This window comes from Panthera pardus, unplaced genomic scaffold (genome assembly GCF_024362965.1).
Source record: "Panthera pardus isolate Hobbes unplaced genomic scaffold, ASM2436296v1 HiC_scaffold_16, whole genome shotgun sequence".
Classification (NCBI taxonomy): Eukaryota; Metazoa; Chordata; class Mammalia; order Carnivora; family Felidae; genus Panthera; species Panthera pardus.
This window is the reverse complement of record NW_026526721.1, coordinates 149,629,134-149,651,901: the sequence shown is the minus strand read 5'-3', so window position 1 is coordinate 149,651,901 and position 22,768 is coordinate 149,629,134. Positions and strand designations below refer to the sequence as shown.

At 47.5% G+C, this 22,768-nt stretch overlaps 1 protein-coding gene and 1 long non-coding RNA gene across 6 annotated transcripts in view; one reads left to right on the top strand and one right to left on the bottom strand.

The window, feature by feature from the left end:
* MYRIP (myosin VIIA and Rab interacting protein) overlaps positions 1-22,768 on the top strand; it is a 371,862-nt gene that overhangs the window by 345,559 nt on the left and 3,535 nt on the right. For 3 of the 5 annotated variants that reach the window (XM_053903956.1, XM_053903959.1, XM_053903955.1), the window contains 5 exons: positions 3,396-3,590; positions 11,268-11,429; positions 15,283-15,387; positions 15,500-15,560; positions 17,178-17,296. In XM_053903956.1, coding sequence (XP_053759931.1) covers positions 3,396-3,590; positions 11,268-11,429; positions 15,283-15,387; positions 15,500-15,560; positions 17,178-17,296 — 642 coding nt within the window. Of the gene's footprint in view, positions 1-3,395; positions 3,591-11,267; positions 11,430-15,282; positions 15,388-15,499; positions 15,561-17,177; positions 17,297-17,661; positions 18,929-21,556; positions 22,767-22,768 lie in introns of those variants that run through there. The other 2 variants (XM_053903958.1, XM_053903957.1) reach the window with 2 other exon arrangements.
* Positions 15,890-18,190, bottom strand: LOC128777345 (uncharacterized). The gene is made up of 3 exons (XR_008422639.1): positions 18,086-18,190; positions 17,158-17,706; positions 15,890-16,488 (listed from the first exon to the last, which is right to left on the bottom strand). It is a non-coding gene; the product is annotated as an uncharacterized LOC128777345 (long non-coding RNA).

Genomic DNA, 22,768 nt, shown 5'->3' with positions numbered 1-22,768 from the left:
GCAATTGTGTTCTGTTGGTGCCATTCAGCTCGGCTCTCTGGGACTATGAGCAATAAAGCAGAGGGTCCTTTACCTCTTCACTTCTCCCACACACGGGGCTCCCTGCCAGCACCCCGGTCCACACCAGCTTTTCATCTGAACAAGATCCCGTCCAGTGCTAAATCTAGCTTTATTTAACGTAACTGTACGAGGTGCTTTCTACTTTTAACTCTGGACCGGGCAGGGAGCGGGACATTTACATAACAAGTCCGTGTCAGCCCTGCACCAAATCTTCTGGTCTCCTTAATTGGACCAGCGAGTAAACCAAGGAACAGGGAGGCTTGGAGCCCCGCTCCTGCCATGTGGCTAATTAAATCCCAGGTATCTTAACTTCCAGCCCACGCACTGTTCGCACCCACCCCCACGTCCAAGCAAAAAGCCCCGTCAGCCCTTTGTAGTGGACAAGTAGACCTGATTCCCTGCCGGAGTTGATGGCTTCCAGTTTGCACTTGCCCACGGAGAGCTCACCACCAGACAGAGGGCAGTGGTCCCGCCGACTGGCTCACCAACCAGAGAGATCTTGTCCAGTTTTCATATTCTTTCTTTCTTTCTTTCTTTCTTTCTTTCTTTCTTTCTGGCCACTTCCCCCAGCTGGCGGCTAGTTCGCTTCTGAACTTTCCCGGGGCTTCCCCCAGACCACACATCTTCCCATTAAAGCTGTGGTTGCTGTCCTCGGACCGGCCGCCGGGGACCCCACGCTCTGACTCAGCGGCACATGCAGACGGCCTTCAGGGGACAGGAAAGTATGTCTGCACGTCCAGTGGCGGGGGTAGGACTAGAGGCGTGCCTTGAGGGCAGGGACTTCATCCACTGTCCACTGCTTCATCCCACCACAGACCACCCCCAATGAAATATGTAGGGTGAGCCGTGTGGGGACTGCAGAGACCTGGGAAGTGCATGTCTCAAGGAAGGCATTCTCGTCAAAAGAAAAACCAAAAGCATGCCTCTGGGCAATGTTTGGCTTCCAGCGTGCAACCCCTGTGGCTGAATAAACAACACTATTTATGGATGGAATGGAACAGTGACCGCCAAGCAACATGGATGCCCAGCTTTGACGCGATATGTTCAGTCGGAGTCAGGATGCAGATAACGCTTCCTGGCGAAGCACCTCTTAAACCCTTCCCATCAATAACCCTGGCCCTTGAATGACCCTGCGCCCACTGGGGACGTGTGTCCATCTTCACACTTTTCCCTCCTACTGTGCTGTGGTCCTTTTTTTCTTCTTCTGAGTCTCCTAGTCATACGTTTTTCTTTTCAAAAAACTGTACAAGGACACCTCTTCTACCAAAGAGGGGGCAGAGTTTCTAAACACGAACTCACATGCTAAGAGCAGGGCAACGCATCTGCTTTCGTACCTACAACGTTGCCTCTTCTGAAACGGACGCGAGCCGACAGTGGTAGAGCCGTGTCGTGCCAAAGTCATGCCGAGCCCCGTTCATCCTCGCCTGGTGCCACGGCAAGTCCCAGCGTCCTGGAAAGTGGCGGGGTAGCCCCTGCAAGTCCCTCCTCGGATAAAGAGTTGGCACTGGCTGCTCCCTCGGACACTGGCCCTATTCTACTGGGTCTGTGTACTGTCCCTTCCATTCCCTTCTCCTGACACCGCAGACCAAATTGTTTGGGTTTATGGCAAATCCCTTAAACCGAAAGGAGTGTGGCCGTTGGGTCAGGCAAGCAGCTGTTGTGGAGTGGACGGGCTCGATGGGGGGCCCTCTTATCACAGGCGCCCTAACCCTACAAAAATTTGACAGATAGGAGACCATGTGCATGGAAGCCCAGAGCCAGTTTCTAGACTGTGGACTCACTCACTGATTTGTCACTTAAACACTTTGATTCCCTAGTGAATTGGGAAGGGTGTCAAAACATCCTCTGGGGCGCCCGGGTGGCTCAGTCGGTTAAACATTCAACTTCAGCTCAGGTCACGATCTTGCAGTCTGTGAGTTCGAGCCCCGCGTCTGGCTCGGTGCTGACAGCTCGGAGCCTGGAGCCTGTTTCGGATTCTGTGTCTCCCTCTCTCTCTGCCCCTCCCCTGCTCACACTCTGTCTTTCTCTCGCCCTCAAAAGTAAATAAACATTAAAAATTAAAAAAAAAAAAAATCCTCCAGCAAAACAAAACCTGCAGTAGCATCATCTGTTTGGAGGAACAGGCTTTGCAAAATCGAGCCATAGCTGCCATTAACTATTTGGCCAGGATACGTGAGTCAGAAAGGTACCTTAGAAGGTACCAAAGGGATTAAAATTCCAGATTTTCTTGAAACACTTTACTGGTAAATGGTAAACACACACACACGTGCATCCGCAGTATTTGAGTTCCAATTTACAAACCCTTCGATAGGATAAATAAACTTGATCATAGGTAGATGCCATTACTATCAAGAAACATTGATCTCCAGCTTATAATGATGTTCTATGTCCTGATGAACTCGAAGATGCAGATAATTCTTGGTGGTTGAAGTGCCTCTGCTCCATCAATGACTTTGGCCCAGATCCTGATTGTAATTTTCAGCCATGAATGTAAAAGCAGGAACTGTCTTACGTTGGTGAGGAATCTTTTCAGCCACAGATAACAGAAAAAGAAGTGGGGTAGGAGAACATCAGCTAGATCTCTTCACTGGGTTAGGAAAACAGCAGCTTTGCTAGAGACCCCCTCAGCAGGCTTTCCTGTCGGGCTCACTGGGCCCGTCACCGTGTCACATGCCTGCCCCTGGCTACAGAGGGGTGGGGAATGGAGTGCTCTGTCCCGCCTCTGTGGTAGAGGAGAGCAAGGGAGAATGGGCTCGAGAAGAGGCGTGTGTGAGCTAACACACGGGGGGCTACCGAACCCTGCAGGGAAACTCTTCCACTCTCATTCCACACATGACAAAACAGAGTTCCAGAGGCACGAAGTCACTTGGTCGAGATCCCAACACCAGATGAAGGGAGAACCAGATCTGGAGCCCAGGTCTCTTAACATCCAGTCCAGACCTACCAGACCACACCGTGGATGTGGTTTGACAGAGTCTATGACTGACGTTCTGTTGAGGACATAGAATGCCATGCAAACAGCGAGGTGATGCGTCTAAAACCACCAGCCGTGGGCCAAAGATGTGGTAGCCTCGGCTTGATGTCTCCTTCCTTCTCGAGGGATCAAATAACCCGGTGTGAGTCACAGAAGCGAGGCCGTGTCAAATCAGGCCTCCTCCAGGCGCCTTCCTGCTGTGTAGATTTTTTTTTAGCTTCTCGTTCCTTCGGCACAGCGATGTTTATGTGTGTTATGATGGAATAAGTCTCATGATGAGCACCAGATAATGTGGAATTCCCTTGTCACTGTTAATGTGTTGTTCTTGTCTTCTGTCCCCTTCTGTTATTGGGCCAAACAGAAGTATTCTGCTGTTTCTCTCTGCAACATCTCCACAGAAGTCCTGAAAGTCATCAACGCCACCGAGGAGCTGATAGCAGAGTCCGCAGGGCCATGGGAGTTCCCACCTGTCCCTCCCGACAGAGAGAAGGGGACATTTCCTCTTGGGACAGACCAAGTGAGACTGGATGAACAGCTGACTTCTCTGGAAGAAAACGTAAGCCGGTGTGGGTGTTCCCCGTCTCGGGTAAACGTGAGAAGAAACTGATGACGTTGTGACCCGTCACAGACAGTGCAAGGACACATGCACGCCACACAACGTAGCAAGTATATCCTCAGGGAGGGTGTCAGGCCGGGTCCTCCAGAAGCAGACCCTGAGGAGAGGATAGGCTTGCAGGCGATTTCTTTCAGAAGTGCTCCCCCAGGGAGGCTCATCAGGGAGCGGGGAAGGACTGGGGAAAGCTAAGAGGTCAAGCAAAGGTGTGACCTTAGACCAAGAGTCGCTTTGATCTGTAGGGAGCCCTGGGGTGTTAGCTGCATCTCAGGGTTGTCTTGACACGAGCCAAAGGAACTGGCTTTTTCTACAGCCAGCAGGCACTTCGGTCTCTTGGCAAGCAAGCCAAATGTAGACACTTCTGTCTACACTAGCCCCAGGCGGTCTGGTGTGTAGGGCTGAGTGGGTGGGAACCCAGGCACACTGAAGCTGGGGGGGTGGGGCGATGCAGAAACTACAAAAGGGCCCCGGGAGGATCCAGGTGGAGCACTCCCAGTGCCACTGCAGGGCAAGGGCATGGTTGCCCACGGAACTTAGGTCACAAGTGGTCTGCCCAGCTCACAGGTCTGTTTGCCAGTAGGGCGTTTTTCTAGCCTCCCTCGGGAGGAAAGGATGGAGGGAACAGATTCTTCCGTACAAGTATCCCCGCTCATCGCCGAGCGTTTTCAGAAATGTCTGATGAGAATTTGCCAACACTTCAGACGAGGGGGTGACACAGAGAGATCTGGAACATTAGCCCCTTGGGCCACACTCACCATCACCGGCTGGCAGAGTCCTGCCCATGAATCAGATACCAAATGAAGTCGGGTGGTTCCATCTTTCCACACCCAGCAAGAACCAACCCTGATTTTGGGGTGCTGTCAGGAATGCAGCTCCCAGAAATCAGGACCGGTTGGTAGAGGCAATTTTTGCAGAAAGTTGCAACAGCGACATATCAGGATGCCTCCAGGTTAAAAAAAAAAAAAAGTGCCGATAGTCGCCTTATCTTAAAAGGTAAAGACTCTCTCCCTCTGAATTCCCATAAAACCTGAGCAGAGGTCTATCTGCCAGTTAACGTCACTTGGCTGCCCTTTCTGTCCACCCGTCTATCCCCATTAGATCGGCACCACTTACATTTTGGGTTCGATAATTCTTTGTTGGGGGGGGAGGGCGTCCTGGACGGTAGAGCATGTTCAGCACCCCAGCACCTACCCACGAGATGCCGGTAACAGCACCCTCCTAACTGTGGCCATCAAAATGTCTCCAGATGTTGCCAAACATCAGAGAGGGAGATGCACGGAGGTGCAGTCGCCCCCAGATTAGGAATCAGGTGTATGAATCCCTGAAGACCGGGGTCCTGCACATCACGAGCTCCAGCCCTTGCCCAGAGCCTGACACAGAGGTGCTCAAAGAATGTGGTTACCTGATAGAAGGTTCAGATGAATGAAGTCCTTTTTTTTTTTCTTTTTTTTTTTTTTTTTCCGGAAGAAATGTTTTGCTTCTGGTGCGTCGGGTCTCTGTTCTTTAAATACGTCTATAATACGGTTCTTTCAGTGCTGATGGTCCTACAGTGGCCGTAATCCCCTGGACACATAGAAGTGAAAAGGTGAAAGTCAAGAGATGGTTCACCAGGCAAGGGGCGTGGGTTTTTTTTTGTCCGTTTGTTTGTTTTACAAGGTATTGTATTTAAAAAAAAAAAAAAATACAGTGCGTGAAATATTCAGATTTAAATGACAACCGTGGGTTCCCGTGGCACACACTTAAAGGGAAGACAACCTGCCTCTTCTGCCCTCCAAGGGGGTATCGTGGGGGGTTTCGTTTTGTAACGTCCTGTTATCACACGCTATGTCTCCTTTCCTGGGGTTCCTTAACACTTTCAGTTCAAATCACATCCACTCAGCCGCCGATGTGAGAGGTCCCAAACCCCGGCAGGGACTGCGTTGCAGGCCGCCGTCTGTAGTGCACCTCACCCCTGCCCAGCGTCTGTAGTTTACTTCACCCCTGCGCCGTCCTGGGAGAGGCCTCTCCTGGTCCCCAAGAGTTAACTGCCTCTTCCTCCTCCTCCCTTCCCCCCACCCAGCTCTTCAAACTGCACCTCAGAAGAAACTCCATAGCTGTTCCTTTGAATTCTCTGGGTTTTGAGTCAGAGAAGGGATGGCTGTTTTCTTTATCTCTTTAGAGACAGAGATCACAGCCCTGGGCGGGTCTGGCTCTGCGGTTTCCAGGATGGAATTCAGCGGAGCAGCAGAAGGGCAGGGAGATTCTTAAACCGGCCTCTGGGTGCAGTGGTTTAATTAAACTGGGGCTTTTGTCTGTGTTCTAAAGAGCGGCTCCCGCGTTCCTCGTTTTCTCGCTGCCTGGCTCCTTTGTGCTCAGGGATGGGGACTGTCAGAAATAGCAACGGGGACACCTCTTGTCACCTTCTGAACATTGGCCACCGCAGACCAGCCCGGGGACTCAGAAATGAAAGAGAACATTGGCTCGAGAATGTTTCACCTTCAAAAATACTTCTGAAGGTTTCAGAGCTGCCTCCGATGACAAAAAAATGTCGTTCACATGGCGAATCTCCTGTTTTCACAAGGTGCCTTGTTAATCCACTTAATTAGAGTAGGGCTTGGGGACTTCAGAATTCCCTTAGTCTCTCTGTGCTGACACTTCTCACCCGCTGCCTGGCTGGGCACTGTGAAATCAGCCCTTGGCTCCCTTGCAGGCAGGGGGATCCTGGGGCCAATCCCAGCCTCCCCTGTGCACCACGGGGAGCTCAGTCCCTTGGATTGCGTGCCTGCGTCTCTTGTGTTTGAAGCTCTCACTGACAGCTGTGGGTTGTAGGGTTCCACTGGACCTGCAGGGACTTGGCTGGGAAAGGCAAGTTTCGGGAAGGGACTACAATCTGAAGTGTGGGTAAGGTCCAGGGATGCCGCAGCCCCCAGGGAGTAGCGTTCGGCGGGGAGGCGGGCAAGCGGTCACCACCCCTGGGCAGTGGAGCCCAGGGGAGAGCTGGAGCCTGGGAGATCGCCCCCTAGTGGGAGCTGTCACCAAGAAGCCCACACAGAGAGGGAGCAGGGGAAGGGAGACTGACTTCTTTCTCCTCCTGCCTTTGATCTCCTGCTGGTGTCTCCCCACAAGGGGGCCTGGGTGATGAGGTCCACACAGGGCAGCCTGAGAACAGAGTGGGGCAGAGAAGAGTGGAAAATGGATCTAGGAGTCCACAGAAGAACGGGCATGACCGTTCTCAGACCTGTGGTGTGAGCAGTGGGGACCCGCAGAGGCCATCTTGTGGATTTACGCAGGGTTACGAGTAGGAGGGATGAGTCAGCTGCCTCACCCCTCCACTGCCACCATTTGAGGAGCTCCCAGACAGCCTGGGGCACCCCGTCATTCCCAGCACAGAGGCAGGAGAGGGACAGTCCCGACTTCCCTTTTCGCACTACCCCGTAACTTTCGGCAACACCAAATCCGTCGCGTAGGTAGTGGCTGGAGACACCGGGGGACTTCCCCTCGAGGGGCCCCACTCGGCCACAGAATCCGGGACCGGGCAGAGGGTGTCGTCGGTCCTCCTCCTCAAGGCTCTCGGGTACCCCTACAGCACCGGAGAGGTCGTGGCCCTGGAGATGGTCCTGGCCCATCAGGTGCTCCCCTGCCCTCGAGAGCAAGCAAAGAATTGCTGTCGGTTCCTGTCTAGCCTTAGTTCTCTAGAATGCGTTTCATGGAAGGTAAGTCTGACGAGACGCGATAAGACCAAATCAGCTTGATCAATCCGGATAGTGTCTTTCTAGGATCGTTGAGATACGGATTAGCACATTAAAGACTCCAAGAAGTCCTGCAGCAAAGAAATATGTTTCACTCTCTTCATCCTACAGGCTTTGACCACAAGGCCTCTTGAGACCAAAGTTATGTCAAGTCCCTCCTTAAGGAAACACCTGTTCTCGTCCCCTGACCCGCTTTGAGAAGGGCGTTTTGAACCAGGAGCCAGTCCATGGGGTCATGGGCATCAGTGGCTGGAGCTTGGAGAAGACACAGATTGCACAGACGTGGTAGCCTTGGTTCTTGCCGAAAGTGGGCCTTTAGCCAGCCAGCAATTCCAGGTTCATGGTTTTCAAATGGGTTGTTTTTTTGTTGGTTTGGTTGTTTTTTTTTTTTTTAAGATTAGAATAACATTTCCACTGCTATAGAATGTTAACGTTTGTTTTTTTAGCCCCCGAAACAGAGCCAAAGTCATGTTGATCTATAACCACAGTAACTCTAGAACTTTCAGGTCAGAGTTCAAAACGTAAAAAGTCATAACATAACGTGGCAAGCAAGATTAAGTATCAGGTCACCATAGGACCGGGTGAATAAAGGCAAGGGAATTGGCATCAGCCCCCAGGAGCTTAAATCCCAGCTGCACCATTTCCCAGCTGCGAGGCCTGGGGAAGTCACCGGAACTCAGGACCCAGCGTTGTCCTCTTTCACACCGTGACTATAATAGCACCCACCTCAGGGACTGCCATGAGCAGTAAAGAAACGTCACATCAAACCCTTGGCTCAGCGCCTGGCTCCATAAATGTGTGTCGTCACCATCATCACCATCACGGGCCCTTCTGGCGCCATGACCTTGGCGGTGAGTTCCCGCTCAGCCCGCGTCGGTGCCAAACCACAGAACCTTCCTTTCCCCCTCGTGCCAGGAGAGCGGGCTTTCAGGGAACACAGAGTAAAAGACGAACATTCTGGCCTTACTGAGCTATTTCATACGGGAGCTCGGAGGCTTGGAGCTATTTCATATTGCTTTGATTTGGCAGAGAAAACAAAGAACGTTAGCGGATGACCATGCTGAAGACAAAACAAGAGACCGTTGAGATGATACAGCTGTAGGGTGTGATGATGTTGAGTTTTGTGTGTTTCTGGAAAAATCCAGGCTCTTGAGACCCAAGTCACGTTGAGTTGTGTTTAACCCCATTGTCACACTCACTCAAATTATTGGTCTCATTTAAATAATAATTACAAATTTTGTTTCACCGTGCAACACTGTAAGTTTATATTTAAAATTATCCAGGGGCGCCCGGGTGGCCATTGGGCGTCAGACTCTCTGTTTCAGCCCAGGTCATGATCTCATGGTTTCATGGGTTCGGGCTCTGCACTGACAGTGAGGAGCCTGCTTGGGATTCTCTCTCTCCCTCTCTCTCCACCCCTCCTTCACTCACACTGCCTCTGTCTCTCTCAAATAAATAAAACTTAAAAAAAATTTTTTTAATAATAATAAAATAAAATTGCCTTATCAAGGGGTGCCTGGGCAGCTCAGTCGGTTAAGCTAAAGCTAAAGCTAAAGCTCAGGTCATGAGTTCGAGCCCCATGTCAGGCTCTCTGCTGTCAGCCCAGAGCCAGCTTCAGATCCTCTGTCTCCCTCTCTCTCTGCCCCTCCCCTGCTCGCTCTCTCCCTCTCAAAATTATGTATTTTTTAATTAAATAAAATTAAATATTTTTTAAAATTAAATAAAAATTTAAAAAATAAAATTATCTTATCAAAATACATTTACCTTTTATCCTCTCTCCTTGTCTCTTCCTCCCTCTCTTTCTCTCTCCCCTCAATTTTCTTTCCCTCTGAAGAGAAATTTTTAACTTCAGAACTTTTGAGAGACTAATTTTTAAGGTTTTCTACACTCAAATAGCTTTGAAATATTCATCATTTCCTTCAGGTGACAAACAATAAAGGAGTGTATCTTGTTTTCAAGGCAAAGAATAAATGTCTTCTATTAAACTGTGAGGATCTTTTAGAAACACAAGTTCTCTGATACTCACATATGACCAAGAAATGCACAACTAAGGGCAAACTGAAATATGGCAATTGTCAACAGACATTTGATTCGTGGCCCACCATGCGACTGATGAATCGCTTAACACGACAGACGTCCACTACCCCAGTCAGTGCCGGAAGCCCCCCAGCCAAGCCCAGTGCTCATTCATCAGACTTGCACCTGCCTTTGCTGCACTCTGAAATGTTGTGTAAAATTGCCAAGTTTTTTTTATTATTATTTAAAAAATGTTTAATGTTTATTTAGTTTTGAGATAAAGACAGAACGTGAGTGGGAGAGGGGCAGAGAGAAGGAGACACAGAATCCGAAGCAGGCTCCGGGCTCCGAGTTGTTAGCACAGAGCCCGACAGGGGCTGGAACCCATCAACTGTGAGATCATGACCTGAGCCGAAGTCAGATGCTTAACCAACTGAGTCACCCAGGCGCCCCTAAAATTACCAGTTTTGATGGAGATGCAGGAATCGGGCTAAGGAACTGACGGGGTTCTCAGTGTTCTTTCCCCAACTCAGCAACACTCGCTGTAGCTCAGTGCAAAACGCTTGCTTGTCCTGTGTGCACAAGCTCTTGGCTTATCCCAACTCTGCTTTATTTAACTCAAGTTAAAAGAGCTTGTGTGACCACCGTGTTTTCATTCAAATCAACTCCAAATTGCTGCAATGACATGCTTAGAGCTTTGTGGATGTTGATTAAATTTCAAAAAACCCCTCGTAAGTAATTAGCTTCTTTAGATCAAAGAGGTCCGGTGTTGTTGGTCATTTCATCCACGTTATTCTGTAGGCAGAAGGGAATTTGTTTCACGCCTTCCGTGGTCTGAATGATTCCAGCGATGCTACCTTCTGTTTGCCCACTTTTACGGCAATCGCTGCATTAACTCCTGAGTCAACGTTTTTTTCCCTTTAATTTTTCCTCACATCACTCCCTTCGTCTGACTTCCTCTTTAACTTTCAGTAGCTCTCAAAAAACTGTCTTCCTTGACAGGTGAATAGAGTTGACAGGTTTGTTTTAACATCGCGCTTTTTTCTAAGAAATAAACTATTTTCCTGCTATGAATTTCAGGTCCCTTTTAATGCCCTTCATTCATCTGCTCCAGGCAAGCTGTAGGTAATCAATCAGAGATAATTCATTCGAAATGTCTTCAATTGTTGTTTTAAATTAATTTCATCTCTTTTATGTTTTCTGAATTTTTCTCAATTACTAAATGCCAAGCAAAAAAAAAATGTTTAATTTTAATTTTTTTTTAATTTTTATTTAAATTCAAGTTAGTTAACATACAGCGTACTAATGGCTTCAGGAGTAGAATTTAGTGATTCATCGCTCACATATAACAGCCAGTGCTCATCCCAACAAGTGTCCTCCTTAATGCCCATCATCCATTTAGCCCACCCCCCCAACACCCCTCCAGCAACCCTCAGTTTGTTCTCCATGTTTAAGAGTCTCTTATGGTTTGCCTCCTTCTCTGTTTTCGTCTTATTTTTCCTCAAACAAAATTTTTATTGGAAAAATCACGTCACGAGTTGTTCTTTGCTTCTTCTGTCTTGGTATTCTGGTTGTTTGAATCACCGGACAGATTTGCAGCTTATGTGGCTGACGCCATGTACTTTGGAGTATTTTATCAGATTTTCAAAACTCATAAGTTGCTTTTTCTTGCCGGAAAGTTGAGGCAGGGGAGGTGAAGTTGACGGTGAGGGGGTGGTAAGACCTCGTGCTACCATTTAAGCGTGAAGAAGGTTTCTAGATGGGGGCATTGCCTGGCTTTTCCCCCAGTGCTGAGCCTGAATCACCTGGGCGCCCGTGAGGGACCCCACCAGTCCTGGTTCCAAATCCTGAGCTCGAGGCTGCACCCCCTCTGCAGGTGTACCTGGCGGCAGGCACCGTGTATGGACTCGAAGGCCAGCTGAGTGAACTGGAGGATGCCGCCCGCTGCATCCACAGTGGCACCGATGAGACCGAACTGGCAGATCTGGAGGACCAGGTGGCCACGGCTGCAGCCCAGGTTCACCACGCTGAGCTCCAGGTAAGAACCCCTCCCGCCCAGATGGAGGACCACCGTGAACGAGGGGAGAGCACCCCGTCTTCCACAAGAATTACCGCAAAGCCTTTGTATCAGTTCCCTAGCACACTCGCCTGGTCCTTTCGGGTGGATTCCGCCCAACCCTCCTTCTAAAAAATTATAGCCTTGATAATATATCAGAATTTTCTTTAAACCTTTGTCGCCCTCCGCTTTGGCAAATCCTCTGACCCACAGGCAGATCTCCTTGCTATATAGGTTCCCATTCCATCTCAAGACCACCCTCCCCTAACCTGTATCACACTGCTGATGACTTACTTGATGCCCTTTTCCCCTCTATACACTAAGAGCCCCATGAGGACATGACTATAGCTGTCTAGCTTAACACGGTAACTTCAGTGCCTGACATCTGACACGGCTTTAGCACTTTGAATAAAACTGGGGTGAATAGCTGAGTGAAACTGAAAATGTAGATTTCTTTATGAAAGAAAGAAAGAAAGAAAGAAAGAAGAGAAAGAGAAAGAAAGGAAGAAAAACAAAAAACAAGAAAGAAAGAAAGAAAGAAAGAAAGAAAGAAAGAAAGAGAAAGAGGAAGAAAAATAAAAAAGAAGAAAGAAAGAAAGAAAAGAAGAAAGAGAAAGAAAGGAAGAAAAACAAAAAGGAAAGAAAGAAAAGAAGAAAGAGAAAGAAAGGAAGAAAAACAAAAAGGAAAGAAAGAAAAGAAAGAAAAGAAAAACAAAAAAGAAGGAAGAAAGAGAAAGAGGAAGAAAAACAAGAAAGAAAGAAAGAGAAAGAAAGGAAGAAAAACAAAAAAGAAAGAAAGAGAAAGAGGAAGAAAAACAAAAAAGAAAGAAAGAAAGAAAGGAGAGAAAGAGAAAGGAAGAAAAACAAAAAAGAAAGAAAGAAAGAAAAAGAAGAAAGAAAAGAGAGAGAAAGGAAGAAAAACAAAGAAGAAAGGGAAAGAAAAAGAAGAAAGAAAGAAAAGAGAGAAAGAAAGAAAGGAAGAAAAACAAAAAAGAAAGAAGGAAAGAAAAGATTTCTCAGACCAGTATTTTGATGATTTAGATATGGCCTTTTCAGAACTGAAATGCTGTTATCTGTAAGACAGATAGTATCATTGTGATATTAGCTTGTGAAGACACTTGTTTGCAGCTTGCATGGATATCTCCGTGGCCTCTGACTCTGGATCAGAATTGATTGTGGACTAAGTCGCTGATGCTCAAAGTGGGGTCCTTGAGACGTGCTGGTAAGACGTGCAGTGTAAGCTCAGTATAAGCCCCTGGTTCCCGGACGGACACCTTGCACCCCTAAACTGTATCCTAGGAAAACTGGGGTCAGTAGAAACCACCTATGGAGAGAGAAGATGACAGTCTTGCATGCTAATTATTTTTGCAACCGGGATTTTTGTTTTAGAGAGTCAAAAATCACAACCGCCACTGACAGCGGGAAGCACTCTTGAGAGCGTGAGCACGCCCGTTCTCCACCCTGTGGGTGCGTTAACACTGTGTGCTATAGGTGTGGTCTCTTTGGACGCGGCCCCGTCAACTATTCATTATCAGCAAGAATGACTGAAGAGCGTCTGTCCCCAAATACAAATCATTTCCCATAAGTGCCACCCAGCCTTTAATCCGTTTGCCATAAAGGCTACAGGAAGTGGGATCAAATCTTCTCTTTTCTGGGGCACACTCTGCAGCAAATAACTTCTTGGATGGTTTAGCCAGAAGTTATATTATTTGCGGGTGTCTGGGAGGGTTATGTTGGATAATTAGTTATTCCTGCTTCTAGATTTCTCCGGTCTTCAATTGTAAGAGCCGTGTTTTATGGGAGAAAATCCTGGAGTCCAAACTACCATTTTCTGTGTTTGAATGTGCCTGGTTTTTCTGCGTTTTTAAACATCACAGTAACGTTATCAATAATACCTAGTGTTCAGCGAGCCTGTCTTTGTGCCAAAAGTTGTACTGGGCGCTTGACCTCAGTATTGTAATGAATCCTTCCAGCAACTCCACGAGGGGCTCCGTGATGTGTCCCCTTTCATTTCTAGGGAGACTGAGGCTCAGAAAGGTTATCCCACTTGCCCAAGGTCAAATGACTAGCAGGTGATGGAGCCAGGGTTTTAACCTCTCTGACCTCACGGCCACGTTCTTCACCAGCCTGCGCCGTGTGGCTTCCTGAGAAACGTGTCGGTGCTGCCTTCAGACACGCAGACACTCGCATCAGTGCCCTTCATTGGCAGAGGAGGGCATCAGCCCTGCCTTCGGTTTTATGGACCTTGTCTCGATCCGGGAACCGAACTGCGGGCCGCTGTCAGAGCAGGAAGCCTCACGCTCCCTGTAGTCTGCCCTTAAAGGACAGATGTGTCTCGAGCAGCTCAAGAGAGTGCAGGGATAGGGGAGGGAGGGGGGACCTCAGGGCAGAGCCCACGCACACTGGCTGCAGCCGCCTTTCAGGTTTCCTGCCTGACACCCCAGTAACACTCAGGCTGCGTGGGGAGAGCAGCAAGACGGCTGGGACCCCTGCCTCCTGCCGCCCCTCCACCGGCCCGCTCCGGCCTCTTCCTGTGTCCCCCCACGGCACATCCTCTGAGAACGCGGCGGTGTGGCAAGAGCATGAGCGTTGGCATGAATCCGGAGCTCTGCCCCAGACCAGCTGTGAAACGTTGGCCGTATTACTTACCCTCGGAGCCACGGTCTCCCCATCTTTCAAAGCACGGTACCTGCGTCATAGGTTCACGAATGAGTCCGTGAGCGAAGCGTGAACGAGTTCGCATATTTAAAGCGCTTCGCATGATGGCAGCACATACTAATGCTCTTTTCCGGGAGCAGGGACTGTTGTCTTCTTCAACCCTGGGGACCTGATGGATCAGGCTTCTTTCTGGGCCCTGAGTAGGCTCCTGCTCCCTGCATCTGCCTTAAGACTCTGCTGGGGAAAAAAATTCTCTCTGACCTTCTGATGTTATAGTCGAGGAAACTGACGCCCAGGGAGAAGAGGGAGTTTCTCAAGGCACTTGTCCTTTTAGTGAAAGAAACGGACTCGAACCAGGGGCTGTTGGACCTCCCTCCTAAGAGCCGGTGCTCTGCGGTTTTGATTCATGGAGTCATGGGAGATGGAAGGGCCTCTAAATCATACCTGCCTTTCAAAGTTCACATCAAGTGTTGCCTGCTATAGAAGCCTTCCCTGACCACCTTTCACACCCTCCGCCCCCGGGCTGAGCCAGGAGGCCCTGGGCCACGGTTCCCATCATGCCCCAGGCTTCCATTTATCCCCAGAAATACTCTGACAAGGGTGTTGATACAGTCTGGAGCTACCAAGCTAGACATGTAAATTTACAAAGAAAAACCTATGCTGTTTTTTTACTATGGCACTAGATAGAGAAGGGCCTCGTAGAAGTTGAATGAATGAGGGGCACCTGGCTGGCTCAGTCAGTAGAGCACGGGATTCTTGATCTCAGGGTTGTGAGTTCGAGCCCCACGTTGTGTGTAAAGGTTACTTAAAAAATAAAATCTTAAAAAAAAGCAAGTTGAGTAAATGAGTATACATAAAGGCAGATTTAATCTTTATAGATTCCTAACACTTTTTTTAATTTTTTTTATTATTTTTAAGAGCGAGAGACAGAGGGCGAACGGGAGGGGCAGAGAGAGAGGGAGACACAGAAAACGAAGCAGGCTCCAGGCTCTGAGCTGTCAGCATGGAGCCCGACGCGGGGCTCGAACCCACAAACTGTGAGATCGAGACCTGAGCCGAAGTCCAACGCTTAACCGACTGAGCCACCCAGATGCCCCGAGGTTCCTGACACTTTTAGCAAAGCTCCTCCCCTCCTGTGCTTTTTCGCCTACCAATTCTGTCTTTCTGTTGCATTAAGATTTCTGATATTGAGAGCCGGATTTCAGCCCTGACCATTGCAGGATTAAACATAGCACCGTGTGTCCGCCTCACAAGAAAACGCGATCAGAAGCAAAGGAACCAGGTGCGTTTGTCCCTCACTCCCTCTGTTGGAATATTGCACCACCTGGAAAATTTGGAAGATAATGTATCTTTGGCTTTGCAAAGGCATATTGATTGCTGTGTTCTGTTTGTAGGTACAAACCATAGACACATCAAGGCAGCAGAGGAGGAAACTGCCTGCCCCACCAGTGAAAGGTGTGCTTAAAGGAAAACAGTAGCAGAGCTATCAAAGAATTAAGGCTGACTTTGAGTGACTTGGTGATCTGAGTTTGAGACCCAGACCTAACGGGGAGTTCTTACCTAGAAGTGCTCTTGTGGAGAATCTGTCTTGACTTGAATCCCCCCCAAGAAGCAGATCCATGGACAAGGATATGATTTGGAACGTGATTGCAAGAAATCGTGGTAGGAAAAGAGAGAAATGATTCAGGGAAGGAAATTAAATCAGTACAGTCCAATGTCTTTTTTTTAATGTTTATTTATTAATTTAGAGAGAGAGTGTGTGTGTGTGCAAGTGGGGAAAGGGCAGAGAGAGAGAGAGAGAGAGAGAGGAGGAGAGAGAATCCCCAAGCAGGCTCCGCACTGTCAGCACAGAGCCCGATGCAGGGCTCGAACTCATGAACCGCGAGATCATGACCGGAGCTGAAATCGGGAGTCAGACTGAGCCACCCAGGCACCCCGGTACAGTGCAATTTAGTTCATAGCTTACTTCTCTGGGCAAATGAGGCTGAATCCTGCTGGGGACTTCTGGGAGACAGTATTGACTGCACCTCAGAGTTTCCTGCCCAAAGAACAGGAAGCTGAGGATATCAGCTGTCAGCCCTCAGCCCCTGAGGTTTCCGGTGGGGGTGGGGAGGCATTAATTCCCTGGTACTTCTGCCCCACCCCACGCATGAGCCAAGGGAGTGACGGTGCTTGTGGTCACATGCTTCCAGAATGTGCCGAATGACAGAATGTGTGGTGATGTCAGGGAAACGTGGGCAGGACACCGAAAGCATCTAACACAGCGCCCCGCCCAGAAGGGAGTCCAGCAATGCCGGGGTGGCATCCTCATCCACTGGGCATTTTGAACACTTTCCCTGGATTTAGGAGCTGTTGACGATGATGCCAAACCAGAAATTTAGATCTACAAAGTAGAAGAACAGACAGAAGATAGATGTTTGAGTCTTGGTTCCACCGATCTTTTCTTCAACAAACATTTATTGAATGCCTACTTCATATTCCATGAGACCCTATACAATTACAATTTATTACAGATCCACGGTCCCTTATCTGAAACCCTTGGATAAATATATGTTTTAGGACGTGTTGGACATCAGAAAGCTAAGACGGTACATGTACTGTATATTTCATAACAGTCCCCTCCCTCTGGTGTCTGGGGAAGCCTCTGATAAACACATTAAATCCTTTCAGCAAAGCTCGAGAATGTTCACACTGGGTGGGATGGACCAGGATTTTAAATGGCCACATGTCAGTTTAAGTCAGGGTTTCCCATCAGACAGTTTTGGCCCCAAAGTTATAAAGATTTTGTCTTTAGAGCCTTTTATAGTCCAGAACTGCAAATAAGGATTTACGAACTATGTTCAGTTATCTCCAAGCTACCTTTTCCTGGAAAGCCGCTAACAATTCTTGAGTTCATTTGGTGCACATCATAAACATAGACACAAAATTTAGAGATTCTACCGTCAGACCTGTGGACTGCAATGAGATGCCAAGTCTAGAGCAAAAATCTGGGTGATGGGGACACCTGGTCTTTCTTCCTCAACACTCGGCCCCGCTCCTGGGTACCACTTACTTCCATGTGTTTCCTTTTAGCCGAAAACATTGAGGCATCTTCAGTGACCACCATTAAAACATTTAACCGCAACTTCCTTCTCCAAGGCTCCTTGACAAACAGGACTAATGAAAGGAAAAGCACCACCAAGGATTTGATGGTAAGTCAGCCCTGTCTCAGTGCCCATCGCTTCCACTGCCGACGGTGCCTCCAGTCTGTGGCCCTTCCGTCTGCAGCTCCCCCGTCAGAGCCCCAGGAAGCATCCTCCGTGGATGGTTTCATGGTCCGTTGGCTGGGGAGACGGGCGGGGGCGGGGGTGCAGTGAGAAGTGATGAGCACCCTGCCCGGTACCGCTCACCTCTTTGATACGTGGATACGTCCTCTCAGCCGTACATCCAGCTCCTTGTGGGGTTTGATCCGAGAGAAGTAAAAATACGTACATGGGAACGTCAAGGTCTGGTTGAGGTGCCAGAGTCTTTCTCCTGTTTTTGATCCAAATTCACTCTTCCTTAAATGTCTTCTTAGCCCTGAATTACTTGTTGTGCTCCTGAGAAAAGCCAGCAGCTGCCCCTAAATGCAAAGGGAGGGACAGGACATCATTGGCACGTAAAGAGGCGATCACGTAAAGAGGGCTAACGGACTGTTGGCCTGAACACCAACACATGCTTCAGATTTGGGCAAAGGCTTGGTGCTGTTGATACGGGAAGTGATAATCCAGCTAAACTGCCTCAGTGGTACCAAAATGCTGAGGGCAGATGATGTCTGAGTGACAGGATTAGAGCAAGGGCCAGTTTGTTCTGTTGTCTTTTATGCCTCGCCCCTCCCTCCCTTCCCCTTCCTCCCCCCTCCCCACCCCCACCGTCCCTGTGCTCTGAGTGCGGAGCACCAGGTAATGATGTAATGGGGGGCGTGCCCTTTGGGGTTCCGGATTACTGCGTCTCTCAGGCACCCCATGGCAACAGCGCTGCCCGCTAGCTTTTCTTCACTGCTCAGCCGTTACCCTCGACCTTTTAAAGTCCAGTCACTTTGCTCCTGGCCGTCAGAGCGTTACTTCAAAGAGTGAAAAAGATGCATTACGCACTTAAAAGGGCAGACCATTGGGGTCAGGGAAGGAATCTGTTATAAATAAGAGAGTTACAAATAAATTACCTTTCATAGAGACAGAACACAGATCAGGGGGTGCCAAGGGCTGTAGGGAGGGGCCGTCGGAAGAAGCCACTCGGCGGATAGGAGGTTTTACTTTAGAGGGACAGGAGGTTTTCAAACAATGGCTGCACAACATGGTGAATGTACTAAATGCCACTGGACTGTTCACTTTAAAATGGTTAATGTTGGGGCGTGTGGGTGGCTCAGTCCGTTGAGAGTGCAACTCTTTTTTTTTTTTTTTAATGTTTTATTTATTTTTGAGACAGAGAGAGACAGCGCATGAGTGGGGTTGGGGCAGAGAGAGAGGGAGACACAGAATCGGAAGCAGGCTCCAGGCCCCGAGCTGTCGGCACAGAGCCCGACGTGGGGCTCGAACTCGTGGACTGTGAGATCATGACCTGAGCCGAAGTCGGTCACTCAACCGACTGAGCCACCCAGGTGCCCCGAGAGTCCAACTCTTAATGTCGGCTCAGGTCATGATCTCAGGGTAGTGAGATCAGGCCCCACACTGAGAGGGGAGCCTGCTTAAGATTCTCTCTCTCTCTCCCTCTCTCTCTCTCCCTTCCTCTTTGCCCTTCTCCCCTGCTCATGCTCTATCTCTCCCTCAACATAATAAAATAAAATAATAAAATAAAATAAAATAAAATAATAAAATGGTTAATGTTACATCACCTAAGTTCACCTCAGATTATTTTGAAAAATAAGTTACCTTTAGATAATACAGCGAGGTTAAAAATGAAAGAATGGACAATATTTCCTAAAGAAATGCAAACAAAAAACAGCAATATCACTTTCAAACAAAGTAGAATCCAAGAGAAAAACATTTGGAGAAAACGGGGAAGGAGGATGTTTTAATTTTGATTTAAAAAAAATCGGGGTGCCTGGGTGGCTCAGTCAGTTAAGCGTCTGACTCTTGGTTTCAGCTCAGGTCATGATCTCATGGTTCGTGAGTTTGAGCCCCACATCGGGTTCTGTGCTGACAGTGTGGAGCCTGCTTGGGATTCTCTCTCTCCCTCTCTCTGTCCCTCTCCCACTTGTACTGTCTCTGTCTCTCTCAAAATAAACAAGTAAACTTTAAAAAATAAATAGGTAAGTCCTGAGCCTTTCTTGATTCAGCATGCAAAGGTGATACAATTTATTGTGCCATGGCTGGTGACTTTAAAATTCCCTTAGCAGCCCTGGGAAGCCCAAATATGCCAAAAATAAACACAAATTACGAGGAGCCCGGGTGGCTCAGCTGGTGAAGCGGCCAACTTCAGTTCAGCTCATGATCTCACGGTTTGTGAGTTCAAGCCCCGTGTCAGGCTCTGTGCTGACAGCTCAGAGCCTGCTTTGCATCCTCTGTCTCCCTTTCTCTGTGCCCCTCCTCTGTGCACACGTGTGTGCTCTCTCTCTCTGTCTCTCAAAAATAAACATTTTTTTAAAAATTAAGTACAAATGAAAGCATGTGAAAAAGAGAGACTCTCCAGCCGCGCTGTCATGCAGAGCTCTCCAAAATGACGGATATGTTCTCTGTGTGGTGTACAATATGGCAGCCGCCAGCCACATGTGGCTGTTGGGCCCTTGAAATGTGGCTACTGCCTCGAAGGAACTGATTTTTTAAATTTCACTCATTTTAATTAATCTAAAGAGCCACATGTGCCTAGACCACCAGAAGTGACAGAGCAAACCTAGCAAATTGGAACAAAACTTAAAATACACAGAAACTCTACTTGGAAGTTAGAAAGCACGTCCACCCACATACACGATGCATTCCAGACATCAGAGATAAAGGCAGAAACCAATGAATGCAAGCCAGAAAACTATAGAAATGATCATAAGTTCAAGAGCTTATTCTTCGAAAAAATAAAAAGCAGAGTGTTTTGTAAGCCAAATCAAGAAAATAAATAAATAAATAAAAATAAGAGACTCTAACAGATGTAAATTTTTAATTTAAACATGCCATGCGATGTAAATATATAGTAATGAATTGTAGAGGCTTAATTCTAATAAAATAAGAATTACATCAGAATATTAGTAAGAACTGACTTAAAACTTAGTAAAACTTAAAGAAAAGATTGTCTGGGGCCACCTGGGTGGCTCAGTCAGTTGAGCATCTGACTCTTGATTTTGGCTCAGGTCATAATCTCACAGTTCATGGGAGCAAGCCTTGCATTCCAAGAGAGCTTAGAATTCTCTCTCTCCCTCTCTCTCTGCCCCTCCTCCCTTGCTCACTCTCTCTCTGTCTCTCAAAATAAATAAACATATTTAAAAAAAAAAAAAGACTGGACAAATAGTTTTGCTGATAAATTTTTTAAGTTTATTAATTTTGAGAGATCGCAAGCAAGGGAGGAGCAGAGGGAAGGGGAGAGAGAGAATCCCAAGTAGGCTCCATGCTGACAGCACAGAACTGGACTCAGGGCTCAATCCCATGAACCAAAGTGAGGTCATGACTTGAGCCAAGATCAAGAGCGGGAGGTTTAACCAACTGAGCCACCCAGACGCCCCTCAGGGATAGATTTTTTAAGCAGAAATTAATTCCAGGCGATATAAAGTACTCCGGAACGCTTAAAAAAACTTGAAAACTGAAAGATTCGTGTTGTGAAGCTGCACGTACGTGTGCGCACGTGTTTCGTGCCTGCTCACACACACACGCGTGCACACACACCCCACACAACAGCTCTCCTTCTTCACATGTACACACACGCAGCTTACTACATAACGCATCAGCGAGTTAACTGCAGCAGTAACTTTTACAGAAATGCAAGGACACCTTTAAGACTGAGGTATTGATTACTCAGCTACATCAGTAGTTCAACAAGAAAAGTCATTTCTTCCCAAATTAATTTGTAGCTTAATCCAATTCTCATAAAGCTCTCAGTGGGACTTTCTTTCGAACTAAAGTTCCTGAAAGAATGACTCAAAGAATAGACAAAAGCATTTTTGCAAAATTAAAGTGATTTTCCTGCTAGATTTTTTTTAATCTTTATTTATTTTTGAGAGAGAGACAGAATGTTGAGCAAGGGAGGATCAGAGAGAGACAGAGACAGAGACCGAATCCGAAGCAGGCTCCAGGCCCCGAGCTGTCAGCACAGAGCCTGACGCGGGGCTTGAACTGACGAACCATGAGATCATGACCTGAGCCGAAGTCGGACGCTCAACCGACTGAGCCACCCAGGCGCCCCTCCTGCGAGATTTTAAAACAAATTAAAAGCTATAAAAAATGGTCAGTGGAAAAGAAGGCTCAGAAGAGGTACAGGCATATCTGAGAATGTGTTTTTGATTTGTTTTAAAGTATTAGGAACTCCCTTTTGCAATTGCACCAAAAACAATAAGATACCCAGGAATAAATCTAACTGCAGAGGTAAAGGATCTGTACGCTGAAAACTATAAGACACTTACGAAAGAAATTGAAGAGGGCAACAAAGAAATGGAAAAGCGTTCCATGCTTATGGATTGGAAGGACAAACATTGTTCAAACGTCTGTACTCCCCCGGCTGCCTGAGAGGCTCAGTTGGTGAAGTGTTCGACGTTGGTTCAGGTTATGATCTCACAGTTTGTGAGTTCGGGCCTCGCATGAGGCTGTTAGCGGGGATCCTGCTTTTCTGTCTCCCCCCTCTGCCCCTCCCCGCTCTCAAAAATAAATAAACAATAAACAAATAAATGTTCTTTTAAAAATAAATAAATAAACGTCTATACTACCCAAAGCAATCTACACATTTAATGCAATCCCTATCAAAATACTACCAGCATTTTTCACCGAGCTAGAACAATCTTAAAATTTGTATGGAATCGCAAAAGACCCCAAATAGCCAAAGCAATCCTGAAAAAGAAAAACAAAACTGGAGGCCTCACAATTGTGGATTTCAAGCCATATTACAAAGCTGTGATCATCAAGACAATACGGTACAAGCACAAAAACAGACACATAGAGCAGAGGAATGTTATCAAAAACCCAAAAGTGGACCCACGACTATATGGCCAACGAATCTTCAACAAAGCAGGAAAGAATATCCAATAGAAAAAAGGACAGTCTCTTCAACAAATGGTGTTGGGAAAACTGGGCAACAACATGCAGAAGAATGAAATAGGACCACTTTCTTACACCATACACAAAAATAAATCCAAAATGGATGAAAGACCTAAGTGTGAGACAAGAAACCATCAAAATCCTAGAGGAGAAGAGAGGCAGCCACCTCTTTGACCTCGGCCGCAGCAACTTCTTACTAGACACATTGCCGAAGGCAAGGGAAACCAAAGCAAACGTGAACTACTGGGGCTTTATAAAAATAAAAACTTCTGCACAGCGAAGAAAACAACAAAACTAAAAGGCAGTCTATGGAATGGGAGAAGAGAGTTGCAAATGACAGATCTGATAAAGGGTTAGTATCCAAAATCTATAAAGAACTTACCAAACTCAACACCCAAAAAACAAATAACCCAGTGAAGAAATGAGCAGAAGACATGAAGAGACACTTGTCCAAAGAAGACATGCAGATGGCCAGCA